The sequence below is a fragment of the Nothobranchius furzeri genome, chromosome 10, assembly GCF_043380555.1.
Source record: "Nothobranchius furzeri strain GRZ-AD chromosome 10, NfurGRZ-RIMD1, whole genome shotgun sequence".
NCBI classification, from domain to species: Eukaryota; Metazoa; Chordata; class Actinopteri; order Cyprinodontiformes; family Nothobranchiidae; genus Nothobranchius; species Nothobranchius furzeri.
In genome coordinates, this window is record NC_091750.1 from 58,815,664 (window position 1) to 58,832,218 (window position 16,555).

Consider the following 16,555-nt stretch of genomic DNA (forward strand, 5'->3'; position numbering starts at 1 on the left):
TTTCCCCGCGACCTGACTCTGAATAAGCTGCTGAAAATGGATGGATGAATGAAACTAGAAAAATTAGAAAATGGTGCTGGACTCTGTAATGATTAAATGGTTACACAGGGGCGTTCGGCCCATCTCTCCATACAGCCAACAGAAAAAAACAAAAATCTGTCAGTCATAGCAAAATGACTTGCTGTAACATGAATGTTCGCCAAAAAATTTTACAACCGCAAAGCTAAATGCAAAGTTTAGGGCAGAACAATAACCCAGCGATTTTTATGAATATAGGAAAAAACTTAGAATCCACTGGATGCATAAGAATACATGTAATGATCGCTTACAGTCAGAGAGACGTCAGCGAAGGAGAAGCAGCAAGCTAGCAGGCACGACGCAAATTCACTTATCTTCATTTAGAATGATGAAAAAGTTATTGGGTCATCTTGTATCTTGTTTGAAGTTATATTGATATTTTAAAAATCTTCAGATGTTCCCTAGTTCTAATTAGACTTAATCATGGTGTTCCCCAGGGTCTTGTAATGGGCCCAGGTATGTTTGCACACACTGTTCAAGTCCACAGCCTATGACCAATTATTGGATCTTTAATACTGCCCTTATTTAGGCTGATAGTGAGGAAGCATCTTCTGTTCCTCCTTCACTCTTAGGAGTTCCCATTGTGCCTAACGACTACAGCCGATAAAGGTGTCTTGAACTTCTGCCTAATGAAAAACACCTTTTCTTTTCTCATTTTGTAATTAGCTTCAGAAAACAAGCCCCATCTGGCTGCACGGGCTGTCTTTAAAGCATTTGCCTTTTCTTTTTTTTCATGCTGAAGTCTCATTATAGTCTTAGACCACTTTTGAAAGGAATCAAAAACTCACATAATTTATCCCAGGTGGTTTGGCCTTTTAGCAAAGCTTCAAAGAGTCTGCTTTAATGTTTTCACGTTTTCTTAAAAATGTAATGCATTATCCCAAAAAAGTCAAGAAGATAAAACATTTATTTTTTGACACTCATTTGATCTTATTTAAACTCAAACACAACCACTTCCGTTGTTCTGACATCTAAATAACAGTCCGTGATAAAAAGGTAATTTTTGTGTGTGAACATTTAGACATTATTAATTTCTGTCTTTATCGTAGTCAGCCACCTGACTTGACATGAAAAAACACTGGTTAGATTAGATTTGTTTATTTAAATAAATATGCAACAGATGCTCAAACTTGTTCATTTTTTTATTTCTCAAAATGTGTTAATGCAGTTCCAAGGTCAGTTGGGCTTTCTGTACATGCACGGCAACTTTTTCTGGAGCCACGAAAAACACGTTACGGTATGCTTGTAAAGATGCAGACAGATGATATAGGGGTGCACTCGCTGTACCACACACAGACATAAAACACTGAATTAAAACAACAAGAAAAAAAACTTTCTCACACACACACATTCAAAAACACATATAAAAGACTTGTAAGATAGAATTTTCTTAAGGTTTGAATATAAACAAACAAAGTCAAATCAGTTTCTGTTCGTCCAGCACAACTTTGTACGTTTTGGAAACACACGGTGGAGGCAACTGATGGGAAGTGAACACAAACATTCTTATTGATATATATCAAACATCTTCAAGCCCAAAAGAATTATTGTAAAATTTCTGCATCTTTTAACTTCTTTGATTAAATTTATCTTCCTTCACCGGTTAGTTGTATGTTGCTCCATTTCTTTATGTCACGGTCTGTGAGCCTCCCTGCACGTTTGACTGTCTCCCTGTGCTCTTGATAGCAGGTGAGCAGGGGCGCAAATAGGATTTTCAAACTGGGGGGGACAAAGTTCCAATGTACCCTCCCCCAAACACACACACACACACACATACACAAACTATTGCAAGCGCCTTAACTAGAGCTCAGTCAGTTTGTGTAATTTCCTCCAATGGTTTACGTAAAAACTAACTTTTATATACGTGTTTGAAGCCGTTATGCAGTGGAACGCTGGCAACAAAGCTCTGCCTGATCAACACTATAAATGATAAATGATCTGCACTTGTATACAGGGTATCCGCGGGTCCTTAAAAAGTCTTAAAAAGTCTTAAATTTGCTTTCCCAAATTTAAGGCCTTGAAAATCCTTAAAAATGACAAATAATCCTTAAATCCAGTTTCCAAAGGTCTTAAATTACCAAAGACCCAAAAAACAAGATTATTTTATTTCTATAAAAATTTTCGTGAATTTCTAGTTAGTGTTCAGCATTTTTTGTGTATGATGTTGGCATAAGCGGAACCGTACACATTCAGTTGGTTGTGAAAGGGGGCTGTTTTTAGATGAGCACATTAGCTGGTTAAGCTAGTGGGAGTTTGCGCCATGGGGAAGTGCAAGTTTAATGGTAACTGGATGGCTAATCCCACGTTCACGATGTGGTTAGCACCGGCTCCAGGCAATAGCTGGAAATTATAGCTTAACTTTAATTTTAAAAATAGCTTAAATTTGGTCAAAGTGGCCTTAAAAAAGGTCTTAAAAAGTCTTAAATTTGGCTCCCTTAAACCTGCAGATACCCTGTGTATAGCGCCTCTCAGAGTAAGGACTCCAAAGCGCTTTACACTACAGTGTACCATTCATCCATTCACACACACATTCACACACTGATGGTGATGAGCTACGATGTAGCCACAGCTGGCCCGGGGAACACTGACAGAGGCGCCCCACTATTTAATTCAGTCATTTGTTATTCTTCCAATCAATTACTAACCAAAATCTCATGCTTTATGCAAAACATTAAATGATTTTCAGCATACCAATCTTTACAGAAAACATAAAAGCCCTAAAAAACTGCACATAAAATATATTTAAAAAACGACATTCACTTATCACTTAGAGCAGTGGTTCCCAAACTTTTCAGCCTGACCAACAGATGTTCCTTCGTATGTTCACGTTATTTATAAATTTTCATTATATTTGGAAAGTTTAAATTTATATATAAATATATAAGTCTCTTTTAAAATTTATATTTTACTTTCTTTATGATTATGTGGCACACTTGACTTCCATACCTAACGCATCGGCTTTGCCCCTTTTTACTGCTTTTTTTTTTTACATTGATGCTACTTCTATCACGTTAGCGGTGTTTTACCATCGTTTCTACATCCATCACGTCCCAAAGAAGGTTAAACCAACATCAAACCCAACGTTTGGCGCTTGTAAGCTCCACATACTCTCGTGCAGCACCAGCTGTCTGATGCTGCAGCAGCGTCAATCTTCCTGGCTGGATGAGTGAATTTCTTCATTAGAGTCAATATTCTGCTTCATAATCAGAGTCAGTCATGACCAGACAAAGTGATCAGTCAGCAAAGACCAGACCTGCCGGCAATTATACTTTTTATCTAATATTTGCGCTCCTCATGCTGCGCGCATCTCCTCCTCTCCCCGACTGGGAGCCTCTAGGCGGGAGGCATTTTTCAAATTCTAAAAACTCCCAAACTTTGCTCAGCCTGAAGGTTACACATCTCCACTATCTTTTGATGTAAAGTAGTAACTTCATGAGGGATCATATTTGTAGATGAGACTTGTTAAAGTACTTGTTGGCGCTTATAACGAGTATAACGCCATGACACTTCAGGCTTCAATTCAGTCATGTTTTTTTTCTACCACTACTCAGTTTTGTTAAATTTTGCACACAAATAAATAAACAATCTCTAGAAATTCATATGTGTAGATAATTAAAGTTTTGTTGCATTTATTTGCAGGGATGTTGATTCATGTTGTTAACCCTCTGAAGGCAGGTGTTGCAGATTTGCAACGTTAAAACCTACCTACCTGGCTATTCCACATACGTGTTTCATGAGCATTTTTTAACTCCAGAGTACCCCTGAAGGACTTAGTTGTTCGTCCTTTTATCAAAACCTATTTTGAGCCTGAGAGGGTTAATTTACTAGGAACAACAATGTCATTTATGCTATCTTTTAAGCTAAAAGAATTTTGTGTTGAAAAATATCATCCATTGAATCTCATGCAATTTTGAAAGTCTTGTACAATCAGTTTTCACTCCAAGTATGTTTTCAATTAATTGCAGTTATCAAAAAATTAAATTGTAGCTCAACTGCAAAATTAACTAGAGTTTTAGCCATTTTTGTGTTTTCTAAGATTAATTAGCTGTGGCAGCCATCTTAAATCAGGTTGAGTCCAAAATCTAATTAGTTAGATGTGACTTTTATAATTACATTCTGTGGGTTCTATTAAAATCTATCTAGTTGTACATGACATGTTTTGCTGATGAGCACATGAACAGACATGAACAGGCAAAAACATCATAGTCCGTCTTTAGACTAGAAGCAAGAATAAAGGCTTAAAAACTTGAACCCCAACTTGGAAAATTTAAACATTCTCAATTAATGTTATAAATGAAAAAAAAGTGTAGACATGAAGAGCAGACATTTGGAGATATGGCAGGATGGTTGTAAAATGTTTCTTGTCCTTATTTAAAAACCAACAAATCTCAATTTTGATGGCAACAGATAAAGGACATGCAGACTAATCCTATTCCTAATCTCATTTCATTCTATAAAAGCTGTTGCTTCTTTAGGAATGTCAGATTATTCTAGAATAAATCATCATATTCTAAATTAGAGCAAAAGCTTCTAAAGATCAGAATTTCCCTAAAGTCTTGCATCAAATGTATTTAGTTTCACTTGAGCTGTTTAATGTAATGGAACCTCAAATTTGACCAAAACATCCCCCATTGCAGTGCAGCTTGAGTGCAAAATAAATTTGAACCAAAATGGTGAGTTCTGTCAGCGGGTGTCACGAGAGTGAAAAACCCTAGGGAAATACCGAGCTGCCCTAATTTCACCATGCTGGTTAACGTAGCTGTGTTTGACGAGCTCAACAGGAAACAGCCTCACACTCTTTCACAATTAACACAAGACACATTCTGGGTGATTTTCACTCTAAACTAAATAAAGCTGAAGTTCTGCAAAGATTCGGACATGATGAGTGAAATGTTTACACTTGTTAAGTGGAAAGCACCACAGATTCCTCACTTTAGTTTAGCCAATTTAACTCACACACACACACACACACACACACACACACACACACACACACACACACACACACACACACACACACACACACACACACTCAGGCCCCCCGGCCTAGACAGTCCTCTGTTTTGGTTTTTACAAATAAGACGTCTTTTTCTATGTCACTTATGATCAGTGTTGGACATCTTATATGAGAAAAGTAAGTAGGTGTAGTTACAAATTTCTGATGTTTTATGTTCTATAACGCAGTTATGATCTATAATATCTATAACGTCAAAGATTTTTTTTAATGAATGATTCTTACTATCTAGATTGAAAATCTCGGATATCTGAAATTTTCGTTCAGTAAGAATGTTCTTGTGGATATCTGGAATGTTCATTTCTACGAGGAACTCTAGAATTGTAGATACTAACACTACACTTAATTTCAGGCACCTTTCAAACACCCAAGGTCACCGTAAAATTAAAATTCATAGTAAAAACAGCAATAAGACACAATAAAACCAAGAAATTAAAACAACCATCATAAAACAACCATTCAATTCAATTCAAATGTATTTATATATCGCCAAATCATGACAAGAGTCGTCTCAAGGCACTTCACACAGTAAACATTCCAATACAGGCCAGTTCATTAAGAAGAAGAAGATAATATAATTTCTGTAGCGCCTCTCAAGATAAAAATCACGAGGCGCTTCACAAAATCAAAAAATGTAAAAATATAAAAAAAGCATTTAGAAAATATTTAAAAATATATTTAAAATTAGCAAAAAAAATAGACAATTGCGATTAAAAGAATGTTAAGAAAGAGAGAGAGTGAGTAGGAAAGAGGGAAATCAGTGGATCCTGAGGAAGGTGGAATAGGTGGGGAGGGCAGAATAAAGAGAGAGTGGTGAAGAAGGTCACACAAAAGCCAGCTTGAACAAGTGAGTTTTCAGCTGCTTTTTAAAGGAGTCCACTGAGTCCACTGATCTCAGGCTCAGGGGGAGAGAGTTCCAGAGTCTGGGGGCCACAGCAGCAAATGATCTGTCACTGTTGGTCTTTAGCCTGGTGCGCTGCACAACCAGTAGGCTTTGATCACTGGACCTCAGGGACCTGCTGGGGGTGTAGGGACTAAGAAGATCACCAATGTAAGATGGTGCTTGTCCATGTAAGGCCCTATAGACCAGAACCAGGATCTTGAAATGAACCCTGAAGTTGACTGGCAGCCAGTGAAGCTGGAGGAGAAGCGGGGTGATGTGGGTGTATTTGGAGGACTTGGTCAGAAGCCGAGCACAGGCATTCTGAACCACCTGTAGACGGTTCAGGGAAGTTCTGCTCAGACACGTGAAAAGAGAGTTATAGTAGTCAAGCCAAAAGTAGTTAAGCCAATCAGTAAAGAGTTTCCTACATAAGGAGCCCAGCAAATTGCATCGAGTCACTGACTAGTGTCAGTGTCTTTACAGCAATCCTCATACTAAGCAAGCACTTAGCGACAGTGGAGAGGAAAACTCCCTTTTAACAGGAAGAAACCTCCAGAGGATCCTGGCTCAGTATAAACAGCCATCCACCACGACTCACTGGGGATCGAGAAGACAGAGCAGACACACACACACACACACAACATATATACCAAGTAATGTTTCTATGGTTACATTGTGATTTCTTAGTAAATATTCTATTTGGTGAGAGATAAACTTTATTGTATTTATCCTAGTGAATCTACAATTAAACGGGTAAATTAGTAGTAGCACATTCAATGTTAAAGAAAGGAAAATGTTATAATCAGGAGAGGGAAATTGTTTAAGTGGTTAGCAACAGTGTTCAAGCCGATGGCCCCCTCCATGAAGCCACCACAGCTCAGCAGAACATCATTGTAGCTTCTTCTGGGGAGAAAAACACTTAGAGAAAAAATAAAGTTGTAATAAACCAAAATACAACAACCAAAAATAATGAAGGTCCTGTAAAACTACACTAAAGACCCAGTGAAACTTAAATTAACAGCTATAATGAAACAACTCAAATGAAACAACTGGAAAACACAGGAGTCCTTACACAGAGTAGGCCATTTTAACTAAATGTGTTTTAAGCCTGGATTTAAAGAGCGAGAGAGATAGTGTGCTTCTTAGTTCAGCCGGGAGAGAGTTCCATAGGGAAGGGGCAGATCTGCTGAAGGTGCATTTCCCCATGGTGGTAAGTCTGTGTAGATTTAAAGAAGCAGAGGAGCGGAGAACTCGAGAGGGTATGGAGATTTGGATGAGTTGAGGGATATAGGAGGGAGCGAGGTTGTGCACAGCCTTGAATGTAAGCAGAAGACGTTTGTAAATAATCTTGAATTCTATTGGTAACCAGTGCAGTTGTTGTGTGAGCAGTAAGAGGAGTTCCTTTAATAGTGTGAGCTGCAGCATTCTGTACTAACTGGGTATCTGGAATACTTATCTAGTCTGCCTAATAAATATTAAAAAGGCCACCATAGGTTTTTAGGGATTCTGAGAAATCTCAGACTTAATTCCTACTAGTGCCGTTTTATTATGGATATCCTTATTTATTATTTATACTAGCAACAACATAGCTGAGCATGTCTTCATCTGCAATGTTGACTAATGAGGAATACAATTAGTACTAGGATAAGTTAAACTAAGTTAGTTTAAATAAATTAAATAAGTTAGTTTGTGCTGAATGAATAAACATGAAAGCATAAATTCAAATTCAAAGAAACTTTATTAATTCCAGAGGGGAATTAGAGTTTCAGTACACACAATTCTGAGATCAGACATACATACATACATAGACACATGACAAGAATTGGTGACTGTGGTCATTCGCAACCCGAGTCGTGCTACCTTAATAGAGATCAGAGGGTTTATATGAGGATTGAGTCAGGTGAAAAAAAAGGCACTTCAGAGTTACCCTCCACAGGGAGGGCAGCTTTGCTATGCAAAAAACACCTCAGACAGAAATGCAACAGACTTCAGACATTACACAACGTAAGTGTCCACTAGGTGGGGAGGTAGGGTTGGGGACTCTCCACACATCAGTGCATGCAGCCACGATAAGCAGCGCCCGTCACCTCCGTCTGGACGGTGGTAGAGGTCGTTGGGTTCACAGAGCACAGTGACTCCTGGAACGATTCGACGGCCTTCACCGGTCGCAGTCCCGCCCAGGCTGGGATAGGGAGACAGAGCTGCCATGGCGACAGCAGCATTCCACATTTCTTCTGAGGGGGAGTTATTGCTTCAGGCTCAAGGGCACTAGATTCAGATAAGAACTTGTTTTGGGGCCAGACAGAGATAATTTCCTCTCTGTCTTAAAGTTCTGTAGGTCCTCAACCCCTCTAAATCCAATAATGGCATAGTTAATCGGTCCCAATCCGTGCTTATCCGTCAACTCTATCCTTGATCGAATCCACCTTCTGTGCCAGAGTCTGAATCTCAGCCAAATTTCCAGCCTTACTACTCATCTCGACAATCATACGAGTCTGTGTGTTCACCGCGTGGTGTAATCGGTGTAAAATAGCATCAAATAAGTTCTAAATATCTGCATTTGATAATACTTTTATGTTTGTCTGTTGTTTCTTTGTGATTTTACTTTCTAAATATACAACAGAAATGAAATGTGCCAGTGCTTGTTCTATGAACTGATCACTGATCCGCTGCCTGGTGAAGTGCCTATACAGAAATGCAATCCTAACAGTGCCGTGACTCTGACTTCTGCTTGTTTTGAGACAAAAGAATTCCTGTTGTAGCAAAGTGGGCATTTATCATTTTCTTTCTTGTTCCTGCTAATGGTGGTTCAGAAAGAACAATGAAAAATAAACCGTTTAAAACCTGGTAAAAGTAAACTCCTCAAAGCCTTGGTGCAGTTACTTTGGCCAAAACTGGGTCACCATAGTTTAATTACTCATCTGCTGGGGGATTTTTTACAACTTGTGTTATTGTTAGAATAAAAAATGGAACAGCTTTCTTAAACCCTAGCAGAACACCCTGAGACGTGCATTTCAAAAAAGTAAGTTCAATGAGTAACAAGAAAGGAAGAACTATTTTTGATTGTTAACAAGAGACAAATGTGTTGATTCACGATTCTTGTGTGTTCTCTTTTGAAAGGATGAACAAAAGGAGCTGCTTCCATTTGCTACGGCTGTGAAAAGAGAACAAGAAAGGGTGGTAGGTTGTCTACCCTTCGTCCAAGACAGACTGTATGCTTCATATAAGCAGTTAATAATGACCACTCAGCAAAAATATTCAACATACAGCAGACTCTCCTAGACCATTCTACTTTTTTTCTTCTGTGGTTTTTGTCATCTAGACTGAAGACTAGACAAACAATAGGATAGACTTTAAAAATGCAAATGCGCACATTACATTTCATCTATAGATATTAGCAAATTTTGGATTTATTTGTAGTTATTTAAAGGTGTGGTTCGCTGAAAAAACAATTTTTAATGATTATTTCAGATTATAAGTTTTTCATGCATGCTGATCATAAAATAGTCTCCTACACCTATCTCCTGCACTAGCGTCTGGTAGAAAATAGATGGTGAAACACTAGGATTTGAAAAGCCTGACCGATCTACAGTAAAGGCCAAAAGTTTGGACACACCTTCTCATTCAATGTGTTTTCTTTATTTTCATGACCATTAGCATGGGTAGATTCTCACTGAAGGCATCAAAACTATGAATGAGCACATGTGGAGTTATGTACTTAACCAAAAAAGGTGAAATAACTGAAAACATGTTTTATATTCTATTTTATTCAAAATAGCCACCCTTAACTGATTACTGCTTTGCACACTCTTGGCATTCTCTTGATGAGCTTCAGGAGGTAGTCACCTGAAATGGTTTTCCAACAGTCTTGAAAGGAGTTCCCAGAGGTGTTTAGCACTCATTGGCCCCTTTGTAGATGATCATGGTCAGGAAAATAAAGAAAACACATTGAATGAGAAGGTGTGTCCAAACTTTTGGCCTGTAATGTATGTCAAACGGTCGCTTGGAATCTCATACTGGCTCACAACTGGGAAGTCTATAGCGTCCAGAATCAGCATTGAACGTTTTGTTCTTGCAAACGTTAACCCTTAACATTAGCAACTCAACCACACAGCAGAAACTCATCCAGGCTTGTGTTATTTGTGGAGATAAAACATCAACGTTGCAAAGCAGTCAATGGTAGTCATGTTACTGTAATCCAATCCTAGGTGAGATGTCCAAATATCAGGAAATAAGACTCCAAATCCTGCCATGTGATGTGGCAGACTTGTCCCTGCTAATGCAGACGTTTCTGGAGGGTTTTCTGACCCAAGTATAGCTTGCAAGGCATTCATTCATTCCTACCAGAGACCACTGCAAATGTATTGACTAAACGGGTTTCCCACACCTTTAAATAAAAAATAATAATACAATATTAAACTTTTGTAGTGTAGTTATGCTTAAGTAATTTTCTCGTCTACTAGAAAATTAATTGCAGTCGGGGAGGTATTGCAGAGGTAATTTTGGACAATGCACAAAAAATAAACTGTGCTGATGAAACCCTTTTTTTTTGTCTAGCGTTGGAATTCTGCAGGTTAGCGTAATAGTGCAGATGACTATGATGAGTCACCGGTGCACTCTTTAAATACTGAGTTGCGCTTTATGTTAGGAGGCTTTTTTTAAATCAAAGGAAAAAAATGTTCTCAAAATTTAGGAAAAAAGCTGCTTTTTTATTTAGAATCTTTGGAAAAGAAATTTTTTTAAAAAGTTTCTAAATTGCTTCGCGAAATCTAACTGATAGAAACAACAGATATTTTAAATTAAAATTTAATTGTCAGATTTAAAAAGTAGAAAAAATGTTAAGGATTAATTATAATAAAGTAGAAAATTAAACTTAAATAAAAAACATTTGAAATGGTCACTTTGACAGCATTTTTAATGATTTTTGTTTTATTATTATTCTTTAAAAGCTTAAAAAACAAACGTAATCTACGGTCATGCCACTTTGGATTACTAAAAGTTTCATTGACTTCCCTTTGTTACATTTTATTTAGAAAAGATCCTTATATAACTAGTCATAGTAATTACACATTGATTTATAAGTGAATTGCCACTGTAAATAATTTTGTTGTAAAAACTAGATATTAATTTAACCGATTGTATTTAATTTATGTCATTGCAAATATTAAGCAAGGTGTTTGTTTTTACTGTAATTTGCATATCTGTTCCCCCAATAAGTTTCTGTTGAATCTGTGAAAAATTGTTTGCATTTTGTGTTGATAAAATTGCTAAAACAGACTTCCAGAAAGTTTTCTGCTGATGACCAACTTTCATTTTCCCGCCCTCTGATCATACAAAATGTATATTAGGCACAATTTTTCTTTGTTTGAAATAAAACAAGGAGGGATTTTTAATATTTGTCTGTCAAAAAATATAATAGAATTTCTGGGGTTTTTTTTATGTTTGTTTGTATAGATTTAAAATAAAAACCAATAGTCAAGATTTTCCTAAATGTACAGGAGGATTTCACATTTCCCAAATGAAGTCAGACCTGAGGAGATTGAATTTTCAGATAAAACAATAAACACTTTATCAAGTTGGGTCATGCCTTTGCTACCACTTCACCCATTTCTGAGGTTCTGTGCAACTACAAGTGATTCCCTCTTCCCAAGAAAACTCCTGTTTTTGCTTTCAGCCGTTTCAGGAGCACGAGGGGAAGGAGCTTTCCTCACAAATAAGCTGGATTTGTTTCTCTTGAACCCTTGTATTCTGAAATTAGCAGCAAATGTAACTTAACTTGTCCCTAAAAATTAAACTGGAAATCTGCATTTGTCACACTTTGGGGCATTCATCTTTGCAGTTTGATTGGAATTAGCTACAAAACCCACTAGTCATCACAAATTCTACCTTCAGCCACTCATTTTGATAAATAATTTCTGATCAGTTCTGGCTGCTTTTAGACTGTCTTGATTGCTCAAAAAACAATGCGAGATTGGTTGTTACATTTATAATTGACTGTTTTAATCTTGTAACGTGTTTCTTGAGGTATTTTCTGCTCTTGTTGCTGCCTCTTGGTCAACTCGTCCTTTTAACCCTTTGATGCATAATGGTCATTACAGTGGACAGGTACTCAAAATTGTTTTGTTTTTTGTTTTGTTTTTGTTTTGCTATTAAGTTGAAGACTTTGTTGCATTTGAGCCCCTCCATTTGGACTTCAGGGAGTCAAGCCAACATATTTCATGTTCAGAATTCACGCTGTCCACTGAGGTGGACATGTAATAAATTATTAGTAAACTATTAAATGTCACAAAAATATTTGTTGAAATTTGTTTCATTCACACTTGAAAATGAATGAAGAATTTTTTTTTAAAAGTCATGGTTGAAGATTTCATAATTCATGCATCAAAGGGTTAAGTGAGGATTGGTTCTGAAAAAACGCAACTGGTAAATAAAAAGTAAAATAAAGGTAAAAATCTAACATTTTCAGCCAAAACTGCTCACTGTGTCATGAATGACACTGTAATGAGTTATATCTGGTTCAAGAGTTTCTCTTCACCCCTGTCAGAAAGGCCTCTTTACAAAAAGTGTCCATCTTGCATGATTCTGCCAAAAGAACAAGAGTTAGAAAAAAATAATCCACTGAAGCATTAATTTCACCACTGTGGACATGTTAAAGGAGGCAGAAACAGCTGGTAACATTTGTTTATGTCTCAAACCAATAAATGCCAATAAATACTTCATGAAGAAAATTATATTTAACATTTATGCTCAAATTTTTACTTCTCAGGAATATTTTTTTAATTTCAAAGTTTAGAAAATGCATCATACTGGGATTATCAATGTTTGTAGACTTTTATAAAAACTATTGTTACAGTTTTTGGCACTTTGTGCTAAATCTCAGATGTTTAATTGAGCCCCATATGAGGAAGATGAAATGCACAATGCATCTGTCTGATGAACTAAACAACCACATAGATCAAATGGCCAGAAGGGTGGATCTGCTTCCCCTTCAATGTGGTTGAAGATTACTGTGAAAAGTACCCAAAACATGCTGTTCTTTGCAGTTTTTCTGGTTGGCTCGCTCAGAGAAACTTCTAAACTTTGGCAAACGTAAGGTAAATCCTTTGGCGCAAATCCCTCATTTCATAATCTGGTTGCATCAGTAACGAGCCAACGTGTTTTCAGACTTCATTTTTACCTTTTATTACAAAAAACTACAAACACAACTATATACAGAAACACCTTGGAGATGGGTTTTGGGCAAACATCAAGAAGTGCGTTCACCGTATTTTGACGGATTCATGAAGACATTGGAAAAATGCGATGTTTTGATTTGACACCAACTCCTTCACAAATGCTTAGAGCAGCTGGCATTTGTGATCAGTGCCAGCCTAAGTGCACTCGAGGTAGGCGAACCTCACCTTTATTACTGGTTACAGTTAATAATACAATGCCCTGTCAGAACTCCACAAACTGTACAATTTTACAACACAGAAAATTTACATGAACGTTGTTTTGAACCAGTCAAAAACAAAGACGACAAACAGTGTTCTTCAGAACTTCACATAGTGGCCGAGAGACGGGAGTGGCTCCGTACGGAACCACGAAAAAGGAGTTAGCTTAATGAGTCGAGACCAAAGAGACTGTGACTTGACTTAAGGGGTTTGGTCCCAGATTAGGAGGTGGGGTGGACAAGCAGAGCTTCATAATAGTCCAAAGTGTCAAAGCACTGTCCTGTTAGTTCAATCTGAATCTATTGGCAAAAGCTGTTCCAGAAGACATCTGTGGGTGATGTGAAGTCTGTGCCCAGAGTTGTGTACTGGGGTGTGTCATCTACTTCTTCTCCTGCAAACACAAGGACCAAAGGTGAGAACAAGTACCAGGATTTTAGTAATAATTTTAACCTACGGTAATCGTCTATCTAGACTGGTATTTACCTGAGGATGACTCACTCCACTGGCTTCCTGGACTCGTGCATGCTTCATTGCTCAGGAATCCCATGTTGCCTGCATTGTACATCCCCAGTGAGTCTTTCTCCAATTGCTGGCAAATCTGTAAGAGCAACACCAGATTGAGTACTTTTGTCCAACTGGAGTTTTTCCACAACATCAAGTAGCTTTTTTTTAATTAAGCCTTATAATTTTAGTTATTCTAAAACAAGCCAAACAGGCCAAAAAAGACAAACATGGGTATTCATGTCAATGAAAACTGCATGTGTTTAAAAAAAATAGGAGCTGAGAGCTGTGCTTACCTCAATGATGTCCTGAGGATAGTCGTAATCTGGAAGGTCGCAGCAAAGAAACAGGGAGAGAAGAAAAAGCAAATGAGTCTAATGTTTGCTGTATTAGGCAATTTCTTCATCTTTATTCAGAGATTAAATCTGTCATCTTACCAGGGCTGTGTTCAGGGGAAACCTCAAATCTGTGAGGAAAGCTGCTTGGTAGGTCGTCCAACGAGATTTCGACTGAATTCGACCAATCAGGGACCTCTGACGGAGCCGTGAAGGAGAAATCTGCAACAGGATTGATGAAGATTTTAGATCAAGTCACTCAAATATTTTTTTAGGACTTTCAAATAACATTTTGGTTTTGCTCACCTTCCTGGTCCATCTGTACCATGCTGTCGACTCTGTTTTCCTGAGTGGAGATGTTTTCTTCAAACAAGGATGTGTTCAGTGGCGACTGAGTGTCACTGTAGTCTGTGTCTTCCTCCATATTGACATTCTGTCTCTGCTGAAGCAAAAAAAAAAACAACCTCATCAGCGAGTTTTACGTAACAAAACGTAAGAAAATGTGAGCTAATCCCATGTAGACACTATTTACATGTCTTTATCTAGAGGGTGACATCATTTCAATAGAAATATATTTACCTTCTTTTTTGACTTTGTGTCCCTCGCTTTGCTTCGTTTGTCTGTGCAGGGAGAAGGAAAAACCTGGTGAGTTAAAGCTTGGCTCTGAGAGTGCAGAAGGAGTCCGAGTTTAGCTGCCGTGTCTCACCTCTGCATTTGGGAGTAGCAGGCAGCATTCTGAAGACGCGCATGGCTTGGTGGCCTTTATTGATGCTCCTGTCTTTCACCTCCTCAATATCAGGCAGGGAGTTCATCGCACAGCGGAAGTTGGCTTTCCATGTTTTGGGATCCATGGGCTGGCCGTGCACATATTTGCCTGAAAGCAAAAAGCAAAGCGGTTAAGCTTTAACTTTTTTTCCTTGATAACCTGTTTTTTTTTTCTTTAATGAGTTGGCGTGCCAGATCCTGCCTGCTCACCTGTGTGAATGGCCCATTTTTGGAACAGACAGGCATCTTTGTCTAATTCCCAACCGTGTCGAGCTGCATGCTTCCAAGGAATGGAAAACATTGTCTTGTCCTGAAATGCCCCGCAGACAGGCTGGATTAGGAGACGGATTTGTTGTGAAATTAAAATACAAGAACAAAGTTTAACTCATCCAAAGGTATAATTCTGCTTTTTTCCCCCTCCATCATGCAAACCTGATGATTTGCGTATCAAATGCATTGCTGATGCGGAAGAATAAAAGCATGCAACTTTTACACATTTAGTGAATGTATCACTTGCATGTTAAGCATTTGGGGACTAAATGTGTTTTTATGCCAAATTTCCATTTTCACTATTGCTAAAAGTTGTTTTTTTAACTTTATTCCTCTTTCAGAAACGTGCAAACAAGTGACGTGAGGGAAAATGCATGCTTCATGTAGTCTTTGCAGAGCAGGAAGCTATTCCATGTGCTCCAAATTGGTAGTGAATCACACAAAGCATTGCAAGACACTCACCTTGTCCACCCAGGCCAGTCCAGGGATGGAGTTGGACTCGATCATCTTCTCCAGCCATGGCCTCATCCTCATCCTTTGCACTGGCATGTTGACCTAAAACGTGCAGCAAACGAGGGAAAGATTGGGATAAGTGACGAATCGGGTGCTTGATCCTGTACAGTGAGCAACAGCACTCCCACATCCGCCTGTGCTTAGATTTATAGCTGCCTACTGGCCGCGCGGAAGGGTGAGGAGGAGTTCACCAGGACGCGAAAGGCGCGCACGGTGGGGGTGGTTACGCGTAGGAGTTAGGAGGTTCCAACGGACCAAAAATTACAAAAAAAAAATAAAAACACACACACTTCAATGCCCGAAAAATATGTTTAACACTACAAAAACTGTCGAAAGTAGCCCACTGTTTATTAAAAATAATAATATGATGCTGTTAATAAATAAACTAGGATTTAAAAGGTTGTAGCTGTGCGAGATGACAACTCGCTCCTCCACCAGCGCGGCTCAGTGTATGGCATGCATCTTTATCCTATAAATTCCCATAGTCAACAAAAGTTCCAAAACGGGGAGAAAAACGTGCAAATTTGGAAAACAACTAAAATAACAACATGATAAAAAGGCAAAACAAAATGAAAGCGTTTCAAAAGTTACCAAATGCGTCCGGTAAAAAAGATGAAAACACGTACGGTGTTTATTTCTCTGCAATCCAAGATGATAGTGGTGTGTGCGAGAATAATCCGAGCGGCTTGAGTTTGCTGTTGTTAAGTTTCTCCTCGTTCTTGTGAGTTATCCTGCAGGATATCTTTGGTGAAGTGAGCTGACT

General features: G+C 38.1%; 1 protein-coding gene and 1 long non-coding RNA gene across 8 annotated transcripts in view; one reads left to right on the forward strand and one right to left on the reverse strand.

Moving 5' to 3' along the window:
* The window catches only part of LOC129152446 (uncharacterized), a 46,197-nt gene extending 30,692 nt beyond the window's left edge, over positions 1–15,505 (forward strand). The window contains exons 2-3 of the long non-coding RNA XR_011521723.1: positions 9,096–9,155; positions 14,873–15,505. This is a non-coding gene — a long non-coding RNA (uncharacterized lncRNA). The remainder of the gene's footprint in view (positions 1–9,095; positions 9,156–14,872) is intronic.
* On the reverse strand, positions 13,139–16,555 carry irf1b (interferon regulatory factor 1b). Of its 7 annotated transcripts, none has more exons than XM_015961449.3 (10): positions 16,419–16,555; positions 15,742–15,834; positions 15,220–15,319; positions 14,951–15,118; positions 14,824–14,864; positions 14,551–14,683; positions 14,347–14,466; positions 14,206–14,234; positions 13,892–14,006; positions 13,139–13,799 (listed from the first exon to the last, which is right to left on the reverse strand). In XM_015961449.3, exons 2-10 carry the CDS (start codon positions 15,826–15,828, stop codon positions 13,708–13,710), a joined length of 885 nt encoding a protein of 294 aa, XP_015816935.1. In that variant the 5' UTR covers positions 15,829–15,834; positions 16,419–16,555; the 3' UTR covers positions 13,139–13,707. The 7 variants fall into 7 exon arrangements, with proteins under 7 accessions (XP_015816935.1, XP_015816934.1, XP_015816933.1 ...); XM_015961448.3 differs by having other exon boundaries at positions 14,551–14,686; XM_015961447.3 differs by having other exon boundaries at positions 15,220–15,340.

What these genes read in the sequence shown, in the direction of transcription:
- irf1b (XM_015961446.3), bottom strand. Translation starts at nt 15,828, where the DNA reads ATGCCAGTGCAAAGGATGAGGATGAGGCCATGGCTGGAGAAGATGATC. An exon ending in TGCTACTCCCAAATGCAGAG is followed by an intron (nt 14,865 to 14,950) that starts GTGAGACACGGC and finishes CTCCCTGCACAG; the next exon opens with ACAAACGAAGCAAAGCGAGG. An exon ending in ACACAAAGTCAAAAAAGAAG is followed by an intron (nt 14,687 to 14,823) that starts GTAAATATATTT and finishes TTTTTGCTTCAG; the next exon opens with CAGAGACAGAATGTCAATAT.